Here is a 12980-nt window from a genome sequence, read left to right as displayed (position 1 = left end):
ACTTCGTCCTAAAACCTTTGACACATTTTGCTGTTGGCAGACGTTTGTGTATGTGCTATGTTTTGTTGATGTAAATGGCACATTTTCTTTGCAACTTAAGTTTTATTTTGGTGTTATTCTCTTGTTTATGTTTTATTGCCGCAGAATTATTCTGTAATAGTGGGCTAACATAAAATTCTTTGTTAGAGTATCAGTTGTTACCAGCCAAAATTACAAAAATTCAAGTGCAAACTAAAACAACAACAAAATCTCCAAGTACTAAAAAATTTCCAGGTTTTTCCTGGTTGCTCTAGGGTGTATACACACTGTTATTCTCATAAAAATTATATATCTCTAACCAGAAGTATGAACCAGCTACATTGAAGCCAAAAACATTGCTATAACCATCACTCATAATTTGCCTGCTCACTATCATTAACTTTTACCACTCTGTGTGCAACTGATCTTAGTCAGCAGTTACTAGTGAAATTTCACAAAGCTTATGCTATGTTTGAAACACACATTTTCTCTATACTCTTAACTCCAACTTAATTTTCTTTCATCAAGACACATTGTGCAGCTATCTATAAGGTTTACCTGTGTAGAAAAAATGAAAAGTATTAATTCATACAGGGGCCAGTTGAATGCGTCAAGGATATATTAATTAATGTAATCTGACAGGGTAGCAGAAAAATTTTAATCATCATAGTTGCATCTTCAATTTTTTATAACACCACCCCTCTTGTTTTAATGCTTGTAATAGAGCTCTTCTGTTCTCATTTCATCCGCTGTTGTGTACAGATGTATCTTGTTCTATATGTGCCTAACAAATAAACGTGGATAGCTCGTGGAAGGAAAGTATTTTATTTCTACCAGTTGCGAGAACACCTGTTCCCCTCTGTGTGCATCATGAACCATCTTCAGGATTCAGGGGAATAATCGTCAAGAAGCTGACCACCGTGTCATCATTGGCATTGTCGTATTATGAGAGATGAGAGGTAATTGTTATTAACCCTTTTAGTGCCAAATACGATCTGATCGTGATCCAGATTTTCGGCGAAAGCTGCCAGTAACGATCTGATCGTGATGCCCTTCTCACTCATTTTTTCCGAACTTGAAGGCAAAGTTGTTAGTATTTCCTAGCCAAGACACAGAAGGAAGGCCGAAGGCACAGCATATTAATCTTCTTTTCAATTGTCAGTGCGATATGTCGAGTAAAATAAACTTCTCTGGTGTTGTTTATTTACCGAGTATTTCGCAGGAGTAAGGCGTCATCGTGTAAGAAGTTGCGGTTCGATATGAGTGATTTAGACAATAATATGATAAGTAGTGGAAGTGAAGATGAATTTGCAGGATTTGCAGAAAGTGAATAGGATTATGAGATGTCCGGCGGAGAAGAGGACTCGTCGTTTTCTTCTTCAAGTGACGATTGTGCGTCAGCAAATGACGACGACGACGACGACCAAACAGAACTGAACTGCAGTGCAAATACTTTTGTTGAAATACTGGATGAGGCATCAGATAATCCGCCCCCTCCAAGCTTTGTGTATGCAGAAGCACCAGGCCCTAAACATATACCAGCAAACGCCACACCAACAGATTTTTTTCAATTTGTTGTTCTCGCAGCAGCTTCTTACGATTATGGTGACTCAGACTAACAGATACACTCGCCAGGTGATTCAGTCAATGCATTTATCACCAAATTCGAGAATCAAAAAGTGGCAACCAACAACTGTAGCAGAAATGAGGGCTTTTGTAGCAGTGATTTTGAATATGCGAGTGATTAAAAAACTGACTATTTTTAGTTGTTGGTCAACTGATGCAAACCTGTTGACACCGTGGTTTTCGCAAATGTTTTCATGCAACAGGTTTCAGTTGTTGCTGCGGTTCTTACATTTTGTAGACAATTTGAAACTTCACTCTCCTGGTCACCTATTGTATGATCCAACAGCAAAATTTCAAGTGTTGGTGGATATTGCCAACAATGTTTTCTGTCACTACTACACTCCACACCAGCAACTGAGTGTTGTTGAAAGTCTTGTTGGGACAACGGCGCACTCACAGCTAATCCAGTACCTTCCCAATAAACATCATCACAGATGGGGAGTCAAATTTTGGATGCTGTGTGATTCAGTAGTAAATTACTGCCTAGGGTTTTATGCATACCGTGGTGCAAAATGTGATGATGACAAAAACGAAATAAAAGAGAATGGCCTGGGATATGTAGTCGTCATGAAACTACTAGCTCTTGGGAGCTACATGCAAAAAGGTTACCATGTGTTTTGTGATAACTTTTTTACATCTATTCCTCTGGCAGAAAAGCTGTATTTAGTCGGCACTTATCTAACGGGAACAATTAGAAGAAACAGGAAATTCCTGCCACGTGGTCTTCTGTCTAATTATGCTGTAGGTCAGCTAAAGTTTTTCAGGATATCTTTTATACCTCTCTGTGGCTTCAGACAGAAGAAATCACAGAGAAATCCAGTCCTCCTTGTGAGTACATCATCCTCTGTTACATCATCAGAAAAGACAATTCGCAATAGACAGTCGGTCAAGAAACCAGATGTAATTTTTGAATATAATAAGTATATGGGTGGTATTGACTCCTCTGATATAATGGCATACTGCTATTTAGATGAGAGGAGGACTGTCAAGATGTGGAAGAAGGTAGTGTTCAGCATAATTGCCAGGATGTTACTGAATGCATATGTTTTGTATAAGGAAAGCCTAAACCCCAGCGACAAACCACTGACACGGCTGAAGTTTAACAGCATAGTCATTTTCAAACTTTCTCAACAGTGGTTTCAGGCAAGGACTGCAACCACAAGTGCAATAGATATAAATGTACCTGCTCCAACAGTATATGGAGTAGAGACTCTTCCGGCGAGAAAGGAACGCTACTGTAGTGTTTGTTCTACGAAGGATAAAAAGCGGCGTCCAGGTGTCCACGAACAGCATGTGTTTGTTGCAAGAAAGGACTGCATCCTTCATGTGTTGGTCAGCATCTGTGCAACTAGTTGTCATAACTGCAACCTCACATTTGTCAGTGATTTATGACTGAAGAACTGGGAACACGTTCAAAGCAAAGCAATTTTTTTGTAATGTTATGTTCTTTTTTATTTTTTCCTTAGTGAAATAAAAAATTTTGTATTCCTTTATGATGTTTTTGTTAAGGAAACTACAGAGATTCCATAAATACCTGAAATTTTTGAGTATATCATCATCTGATGGGTCTCAGAGTAAACTGAAATCAAAGTTTTAATTTTTTTCGATAAGCCCTATCATGAAAATAATTTTTTTTCTCTGAAAATATATTCTTTGACAATGTGTATTGCACATATTACTGTAGCCAGCAATATTCCCTAAAAATTAAAAAAAAATACATTCCTTTATGCATTAGTTTAGATTTTATTGCAAGTATGGCAGAGGTCTGCATTTTACTGTAAAATCGCATGGCACTTTTAACATATCTCTTGAGAAAATGTCTGGCACTAAAAGGGTTAAGAGGAGTTACTTTGTGTTACAGAAGATTGAAAGAGGTACCTATCATCACATTCTGCATGCTGCTCGTGTGAAGTAAAAAGCTTTCAACAGGAGTTGTTGATTGTGACATCGTCACCCCCCCCCCCCCCCCCGCTCTAAATTAATTTTATTTTTATAACACCCAGAATGCAATTTCTGACTTTGTTTTAATATTAAAATAAATCCCATTATTAGTTTCTATATTTGATTTCGATGCAATTGCCACCAGGCTTCATTGAAATTAATGCAGAGGCTCATCACAATATAACTATCATGGTAACTTTAATTACTAGTGCATTACCTCAGTACAGTAGCTCCATCAGACAAAACTGGAGCTTTAATTTAATTTTGACGGACAGAACTACCCTAACATAAGAATTCAATATAACCACTATAAAGTCTTTGAGAAGTTTTGATATAAATGCAGCTGTAAATCCAAAATATAACAAAAACAGATTTAATAGCTTCAGTTGCATGAGGATGCAGTCGTGTGAGAGAGTTGTGTTTGCGTGTGTTTATGCGGGCGTGTGTCGTCTGTTTTTGACGGATGTCTTACTGGCTGAAAGCTTTATCTGTGACAGTCTTTATGTTGTGCCTACCCGTGACTCAGCATCTTCACTATATGGTGAGTAGCAACTTTCTTTTTCGTAACACTGTTCCACCCTTATATTTTTATTTTTTCAAGGCTGTTTATTTGGTACTGTCTCCTAACTGTAAATTCAATTCAATCTTGCTGCCAACCTTCAATATACAAATTACATCTTATTACTATTTAGCAGTTGAGAGAACTTTATTTGGTGCTGTATTCAGGATCACCGCTTTTGTACTAAATTTTTCCATTGGACTGATAAACACATAAGTCCTCATAATGTTTCTTGTTAATTAGTACAAACAGGAATGTAATACTCACCTCAAGGATGCTCTTCCTGTCAGCATGCAAACGCATGACTTGTACAGCCCAGTCTAGGAGCTTCTCACCACGAGGAACTTTGACCCTTTCATGTTTCAGTCTTCCCACACGGAATTCATGAGGGTCTTCTCGGCGGGGAGACAAACCTGGTGCTCGCTGCCGCTCAAGAGTTACATCACGTTGTGTCTGAAGCCAGACGATCGACCTGTAAAATCGAATGCAAACTGAAGGTAATTCTACTACGCAAGTTAAATATCTAAACACAGAAAACATATTTCTCAACATTTGTGACAAAATAAGCATTGCACACCAACAGTAACCCTCATCCTGGCTTGTAGCAGGCAGTGTGCTACAAATTGCACTACCCATTTTTGGCTCATGGACTAACTCAAAATTTCAGCTTGACACTTTTTTCTTCTCAGGATTAATATTAATCTTACAATTCAACATTAACTGAAATATTATTGCAAAAGTTATGCCTCAACCATGGTTCTAAGAAGAAGGAGAAGGAGCAGACGATGATGAAAAAGGAGGTCATCAACAATCAAAACGTTGGTGTGAACACATTTAAGTGCTCTACTTGGCACAGTTTTATTGGAGGTAGCATGCCTTTGACTTTCTCCAGCCACTAGCTAAATCTGTTAACAGTTATTAGAGAACTGGCGGTATAATAAGGATTCTATGCCATGGTACAAATCGGCATTTTTCAATTGGGGCTCAGTGGGGAAGTGCTAGACTTCCATAGATCCAGGCTCAATACCCAGTTAGTCCTCTCAGATTGTTTTCACCCTTGTCACTGTTTTTTCACTCCTGGCAATGATTTGTTAATGACAAAATAAAATGTTGCTCTGTGGTTTGGAGTCTGTGTTTAACTGTATGTCCCCTGTAAGTGGTAAGATTGGAGGATGGGAAGGATATACAGCCTCCAATGGGACCATGCCTAGTAGAGCATTGTGGAGTTTAAACTTGACTTTTAGTTTGAGGACAGTTCTGTGTGTGTTTTTTTTTTTTTTTTTTTTTTTTTTTTTTTTTTTTTTTTTTTTTTTCCACACACAAACTATTACAACAGTTCACAATATTATGAAAAGGATAGATTGTTACACACCATATAGCAGAAATGTTGAGTCACACATAGGCACAACAAAAGACTGTCAAACAAGTAGGCTTTAGGCCAGAAGACCTTCTTTCAAACTGGACACCAAGAAGTACTACAGTTAGAAACTGTGTGTATCTTTAGGCAGCGTAACTGACAGCCTGCAAGTACCCTCACTTTATTCATCCATTATTTGAGAGTAAAAGCACTTTGAACATACAACAAACTTTACAGACAATACTGAATCTTTATGGACCTTCCTCTTGCGGATCTCCCCCTCCCCCCCTTTTCCCAAAGTGCACACACAAAATGAGGGAAGGAAAAAAGTTAATCACTGACTACACTTTGGCTATTCATGCAGTAAAACTTCAGTATCAGCCATGACTTTAAATTTATTAGTTCTTTAGTACTAACTCTATTCACAACACAATTTGCAGACACTACCTACATAATTACTGAATGTACCTGCAAAATTCTATCACTGTACAACACATAGTTCAGGAGATATGACATCATCATTAAGATGCATGAAAAACTTGCTTTTCCTTACAATGGGGCACAACTAAGACTATGTTCACCCAATGTTTAGCAATGAGAGGTTAACAACTTTCAACAAACATGAAGCACACTTTCAAACCATTTCTCGATTAGATAATTAATGTCAAATATTTAACATATTACATATAAAAACAAAGATGAGGTGACTTACCGAACGAAAGTGCTGGCAGGTCAATAGACACACAAACAAACACAAACATACACACAAAATTCTAGCTTTCGCAACCAACGGTTGCCTCATCAGGAAAGAGGGAAGGAGAGGGAAAGATGAAAGGATGTGGGTTTTAAGGGAGAGGGTAAGGAGTCATTCCAATCCCGGGAGCGGAAAGACTTACCTTAGGGGGAAAAAAGGACAGGTATACACTCGCACACACACACATATCTATCCACACATACAGACACAAGCAGACATATTTAAAGACAAAGAGTTTGGGCAGAGATGTCAGTCGAGGTGGAAGTGTAGAGGCAAAGAAGTTGTTGAAAGACAGGTGAGGTATGAGTGGCGGCACCTTGAAATTAGCGGAGATTGACGCCTGGCGGATAACGAGAAGAGAGGATATACTGAAGGGCAAGTTACCATCTCCGGAGTTCGGATAGGTTGGTGTTGGTGGGAAGTATCCAGATAACCCGGACGGTGTAACACTGTGCCAAGATGTGCTGGCCGTGCAACAAGGCATGTTTAGCCACAGGGTGATCCTCATTACCAACAAACACTGTCTGCCTGTGTCCATTCATGCGAATGGACAGTTTGTTGCTGGTCATTCCCACATAGAATGCATCACAGTGTAGGCAGGTCAGTTGGTAAATCACGTGGGTGCTTTCACACGTGGCTCTGCCTTTGATCGTGTACACCTTCCGGGTTACAGGACTGGAGTAGGTGGTGGTGGGAGGGTGCATGGGACAGGTTTTGCACCGGGGGGCGGTTACAAGGATAGGAGCCAGAGGGTAGGGAAGGTGGTTTGGGGATTTCATAGGGATGAACTAAGAGGTTATGAAGGTTAGGTGGACGGCGGAAAGACACTCTTGGTGGAGTGGGGAGGATTTCATGAAGGATGGATCTCATTTCAGGGCAGGATTTGAGGAAGTCGTATCCCTGCTGGAGAGCCACATTCAGAGTCTGGTCCAGTCCCGGAAAGTATCCTGTCACAAGTGGGGCACTTTTGTGGGGGATTATGGGTTTGAGGGGATGAGGAAGTGGCTCTGGTTATTTGCTTCTGTACCAGGTCGGGAGGGTAGTTGCGGGATGCGAAAGCTGTTGTCAGGTTGTTGGTGCAATGATTCAGGGATTCCGGACTGGAGCAGATTCGTTTGCCACGAAGACCTAGGCTGTAGGGAAGGGACCGTTTGATGTGGAATGGGTGGCAGCTGTCATAATGGAGGTACTGTTGCTTGTTGGTGGGTTTGATGTGGACGGACGTGTGAAGTTGGCCATTGGACATGTGGAGGTCAACGTCAAGGAAAGTGGCATGGGATTTGGAGTAGGACCAGGTGAATCTGATGGAACCAAAGGAGTTGAGGTTGGAGAGGAAATTCTGGAGTTCTTCTTCACTGTGAGTCCAGATCATGAAGATGTCATCAATAAATCTGTACCAAACTTTGGGTTGGCAGACCTGGGTAACCAGGAAGGCTTCCTCTAAGCGACCCATGAATAGGTTGTGAGACTGCATCCTTCATCAAAGACACCAACCACTTCATTGAGCGCCTGGAATCCTTACACAATCTGTTACCCCCGGAAACCATCCTTGTAACCATTGATGCCACTTCCTTATACACAAATATTCCGCACGTCCAGGGCCTCGCTGCGATGGGTCGCTTAGAGGAAGCCTTCCTGGTTACCCAGGTCTGCCAACCCAAAGTTTGGTACAGATTTATTGATGACATCTTCATGATCTGGACTCACAGTGAAGAAGAACTCCGGAATTTCCTCTCCAACCTCAACTCCTTTGGTTCCATCAGATTCACCTGGTCCTACTCCAAATCCCATGCCACTTTCCTTGACGTTGACCTCCACCTGTCCAATGGCCAACTTCACACGTCCGTCCACATCAAACCCACCAACAAGCAACAGTACCTCCATTATGACAGCTGCCACCCATTCCACATCAAACGGTCCCTTCCCTACAGCCTAGGTCTTCGTGGCAAACGAATCTGCTCCGGTCCGGAATCCCTGAATCATTACACCAACAACCTGAAAACAGCTTTCGCATCCCGCAACTACCCTCCTGACCTGGTACAGAAGCAAATAACCAGAGCCACTTCCTCGTCCCCTCAAACCCAGAATCCCCCACAGAAGAACCACAAAAGTGCCCCACTTGTGACAGGATACTTTCCGGGACTGGACCAGACTCTGAATGTGGCTCTCCAGCAGGGATACGACTTCCTCAAATCCTGCCCTGAAATGAGATCCATCCTTCATGAAATCCTCCCCACTCTGCCAAGAGTGTCTTTCCGCCGTCCACCTAACCTTCGTAACCTGTTAGTTCATCCCTATGAAATCCCCAAACCACCTTCCCTACCCTCTGGCTCCTATCCTTGTAACTGCCCCCAGTGCAAAACCTGTCCCATGCACCCTCCCACCACCACCTACTCCAGTCCTGTAACCCGGAAGGTGTACACGATCAAAGGCAAAGCCACGTGTGAAAGCACCCACGTGATTTACCAACTGACCTGCCTACACTGTGATGCATTCTATGTGGGAATGACCAGCAACAAACTGTCCATTCGCATGAATGGACACAGGCAGACAGTGTTTGTTGGTAATGAGGATCACCCTGTGGCTAAACATGCCTTGTTGCACAGCCAGCACATCTTGACACAGTGTTACACCGTCCAGGTTATCTGGATACTTCCCACCAACACCAACCTATCCGAACTCCGGAGATGGGAACTTGCCCTTCAGTATATCCTCTCTTCTCATTATCCGCCAGGCCTCAATCTCCGCTAATTTCAAGTTGCCGCCACTCATACCTCACCTGTCTTTCAACAACTTCTTTGCCTCTACACTTCCACCTCGACTGACATCTCTGCCCAAACTCTTTGTCTTTAAATATGTCTGCTTGTGTCTGTATGTGTGTGTGTGTGTGTGTGTGTGTGTGTGTGTGTGTGTGTGTGTGTGTGCGCGCGCGCGCGCGCGCGCGAGTGTATACCTGTCCTTTTTTCCCCCTAAGGTAAGTCTTTCCGCTCCCGGGATTGGAATGACTCCTTACTCTCTCCCTTAAAACCCACATCCTTTCACCTTTCCCTCTCCTTCCCTCTTTCCTGATGAGGCAACCGTTGGTTGCGAAAGCTAGAATTTTGTGTGTATGTTTCTGTTTGTTTGTGTGTCTATCGACCTGCCAGCGCTTTCATTCGGTAAGTCACCTCATCTTTGTTTTTATATATAATTTTTCCCACGTGGAATGTTTCCCTCTATTATATTGATATCATTTAACATATTACCTCATCTGTAATGTAATTAGAGGCTTGAAGGTGTTTTATACATGACAGTTCAATTCTTTAAAAAAATTGGTAGTTTACTGACAACAGTATCAAGCAGTGCTGTTTATACTGTTCATAAAAACGGAATCACTGACTGCTAGAAATTAGAACATACAATTACACCGAAGAGACTTTACTTAACTGTAAATTAGTGTTTTCAGCGAGGTGAGTATCATCATCATCATCATCATCATCATCTGAGACTGATTATGCCTTTCAGCGTTCAGTCTGGAGCATAGCCCCCCTTATACAGTTCCTCCATGATCCCCTATTCAGTGCTAACAGTGGTGCCTCTTCTGATGTTAAACCTATTACTTCAAAATCATTCTTAACCGAATCCAGGTACCTTCTCCTCGGTCTGCCCCGACTCCTCCTACCCTCTACTGCTGAATCTATGAGTCTCTTGGGTAACCTTGCTTCTCCTATGCGTGTAACATGACCCCTACATCTAAGCCTGTTCGCCCTGACTGCTGCATATAGAGTTCATTCCCAGTTTTTCTTTGATTTCCTCATTGTGGACACCCTCCTGCCATTGTTCCCATCTACTAGTACCTGCAATCATCCTAGCTACTTTCATATCCATAACCTCAACCTTGTTGATAAGGTAACCTGAGACCACCCAGCTTTCGCTCCCATACAACTAAGTTGGTCGAAAGACTGAACGGTGCACAGATAACTTAGTCTTGGTACTGATTTCCTTCTTGCAGAAGAGAGTAGATCGTAGCTGAGCGCTCACTGCATTAGCTTTGCTACACCTCGCTTCCAGTTCTTTCACTATGTTGCCATCCTGTGAGAATATGCATCCTAAGTACTTGAAACCGTCCACCTGTTCTAACTTTGTTCCTCTTATTTGGCACTCAATCCGTTTGTATTTCTTTCCCACTGACATTACTTTCGTTTTGGAGATGCTAATCTTCATACCATAGTCCTTACATTTCTGATCTAGCTCTGAAATATTATTTTGCAAACTTTCAATCAAATCTGCCATCACAACTGAGTCATCCGCATATGCAAGACTGCTTATTTTGTGTTCACATATCTTAATCTCACCCAGCCAGTCTATTGTTTTCAACATATCATCCATAAATAATATGAACAACAGTGGAGACAGGTTGCAGCCTTGTCTTACCCCTGAAACTACTCTGAACCATGAACTCAATTTACCGTCAACTCTAACTGCTGCCTGACTATCCATATAAAGACCTTTAATTGCTTGCAAAAGTTTGCCTCCTATTCCATAATCTTGTAGAACAGACAATAACTTCCTCCTAGGAACCCGGTCATATGCCTTTTCTAGATCTATAAAGCATAGATACAATTCCCTGTTCCACTCATAACACTTCTCCATTATTTGCCGTAAGCTAAAGATCTGGTCCTGACAACCTCTAAGAGGCCTAAACCCACACTGATTTTCATCCAATTGGTCCTCAACTAATACTCGCACTCTCCTTTCAACAATACCTGCGAAGATTTTACCCACAACACTGATTAAAGAGATACCTCTGTAGTTGTTACAATCTTTTCTGTTTCCATGTTTAAAGATTGGTGTGATTACTGCTTTTGTCCAGTCTGATTGAACCTGTCCCGACTCCCAGGCCATTTCAATTATCCTGTGTAGCCATTTAAGACCTGACATTCCACTGTATTTGATGAGTTCCGACTTAATTTCATCCACCCCAGCCGCTTTATTGCACTGCAATCTATTGACCATTTTTTCCACGTCCTCAATGTGATCCTATTTCCATCATCCCATTCTACCTCGAAATCTGAAACATTACTGATCGCATTTTTACCTACATTGAGCAACTCTTCAAAATATTCCCTCCATCTGCCCAAGGCATCCACAGGATTCACCAGCAGTTTTCCTGACCTGTCCAAAATACTTGTCATTTCCTTCTTACCTCCCTTTCGAAGACTGCTAATTACACTCCAGAATGGTTTTCCAGCAGCTTGACCCATAGTCTCCAACCTGTTTCCAAAGTCTTCCCACGATTTCTTCTTCGATGCTGCAATTATCTGTTTGGCTTTGTTTCTTTCTTCAACATAACTTTCTCTGTCTACCTGGGTTCTGGTACGTAGCCATTTTTGATATGCCTTCTTTTTTCTTTTACAGGCTGCCTTGACTGTATCATTCCACCAAGCTGTTTGCTTCATCCTACTTTTGCACACAACTGTTCCAAGACATTCTTTAGCCACTTTTAGTACTGTGTCCCTGTACCTTGTCCATTCCTTTTCCAATGACTGTAATTGACTACATTCAACTAACTGGTACCTTTCTGAGATCGCTGTTATGTACTTGTGCCTGATTTCCTTATCCTGAAGTTTCTCCACTCTTATCCTCCTACATATGGACCTGACCTCCTGCACTTTCGGCCTCACAATCCCAATTTCACTGCAGATTAAATAATGATCAGTGTCATCAAAGAATCCCCTGAATACACGTGTGTCCCTAACAGCCTTTCTGAATTCCTGATCTGTTATTATATAGTCAATGACAGATCTGGTTCCCCTGCCTTCCCAAGTATACCGGTGAATGTTCTTATGTTTAAAAAAGGAGTTTGTGATTACTAAGCCCATACTGGCACAGAAATCCAAGAGTTGCTGCCCGTTCCTGTTGGCCTCCATATCCTCTCCAAATTTACCCATAACCTTTTCATACCCTTCTGTTCGATTTCCAATCCTGGCGTTAAAATCACCCATGATTAGAACACTGTCCTTGTCCTTTACTCTAACAACTACATCACTGAGTGCCTCATAAAAACTATGTATCTTATCTTGATCTGTCCCTTCACAATGCGAATATACTGACACAATCCTAATTTTCTTGCCAGACACTGTCAAATCTATCCACATCAGTCGTTCGTTTACATACCTTATTGCAACTACGAACTTTTAAAAATGGGGTTTCAAACACGTTAACCAGACAAATTATACCATAAAACACCTGGATACTACCCTCAGGAGCCAAAGAAACTGGTACACCTGCCTAATATCGAGCAGGGCACCCGCGAGCACGCAGAAGTGCTGCAACAAGACATGGCATGGACTCGACTAATGTCTGAAGTAGTGTTGGAGGGAATTGACACCATGAATCCTGCAGGGCTGTCCATAAATCCTTAAGAGTACGGGGGGTGCATATCTCTTCTGAACACCACGATGCAAGGTATCCCAGATACACTCAATAACGTTCTCGTCTGGGGAGTTTGGTGGCCATCGGAACAGTTTAAATGCAGAAGAACGTTCCTGGAGCCACTCTGTAACAGTTCTGGATGTGTGGGATGTTGCATTTTCCTGCTGGAATTGCCCAAGTCCATCGGAATACACAATGAACATGAATGGATACAGCTGATCACACAGGATGCTCACATACGTGTCACCTGTCAAAGTCATATCTAAATGTATCAGGGGTTCCATATCACTCCAACTCCACATGCCCCACAC

At 41.8% G+C, this 12980-nt stretch overlaps 1 protein-coding gene across 6 annotated transcripts in view; it reads right to left on the bottom strand.

The window, feature by feature from the left end:
* Positions 1-12980, bottom strand: part of LOC124802933 (E3 ubiquitin-protein ligase HECTD1) — a 325190-nt gene that overhangs the window by 22938 nt on the left and 289272 nt on the right. For all 6 annotated transcript variants that reach the window (XM_047264012.1, XM_047264018.1, XM_047264013.1 and 3 more), the window contains one exon: positions 4412-4616. In XM_047264012.1, the coding sequence (XP_047119968.1) occupies positions 4412-4616 (205 nt within the window). The remainder of the gene's footprint in view (positions 1-4411; positions 4617-12980) is intronic.

The sequence above is a fragment of the Schistocerca piceifrons genome, chromosome 6, assembly GCF_021461385.2.
Source record: "Schistocerca piceifrons isolate TAMUIC-IGC-003096 chromosome 6, iqSchPice1.1, whole genome shotgun sequence".
Taxonomy (NCBI): domain Eukaryota; kingdom Metazoa; phylum Arthropoda; class Insecta; order Orthoptera; family Acrididae; genus Schistocerca; species Schistocerca piceifrons.
This window is presented reverse-complemented; position numbering and strand designations above follow the sequence as displayed.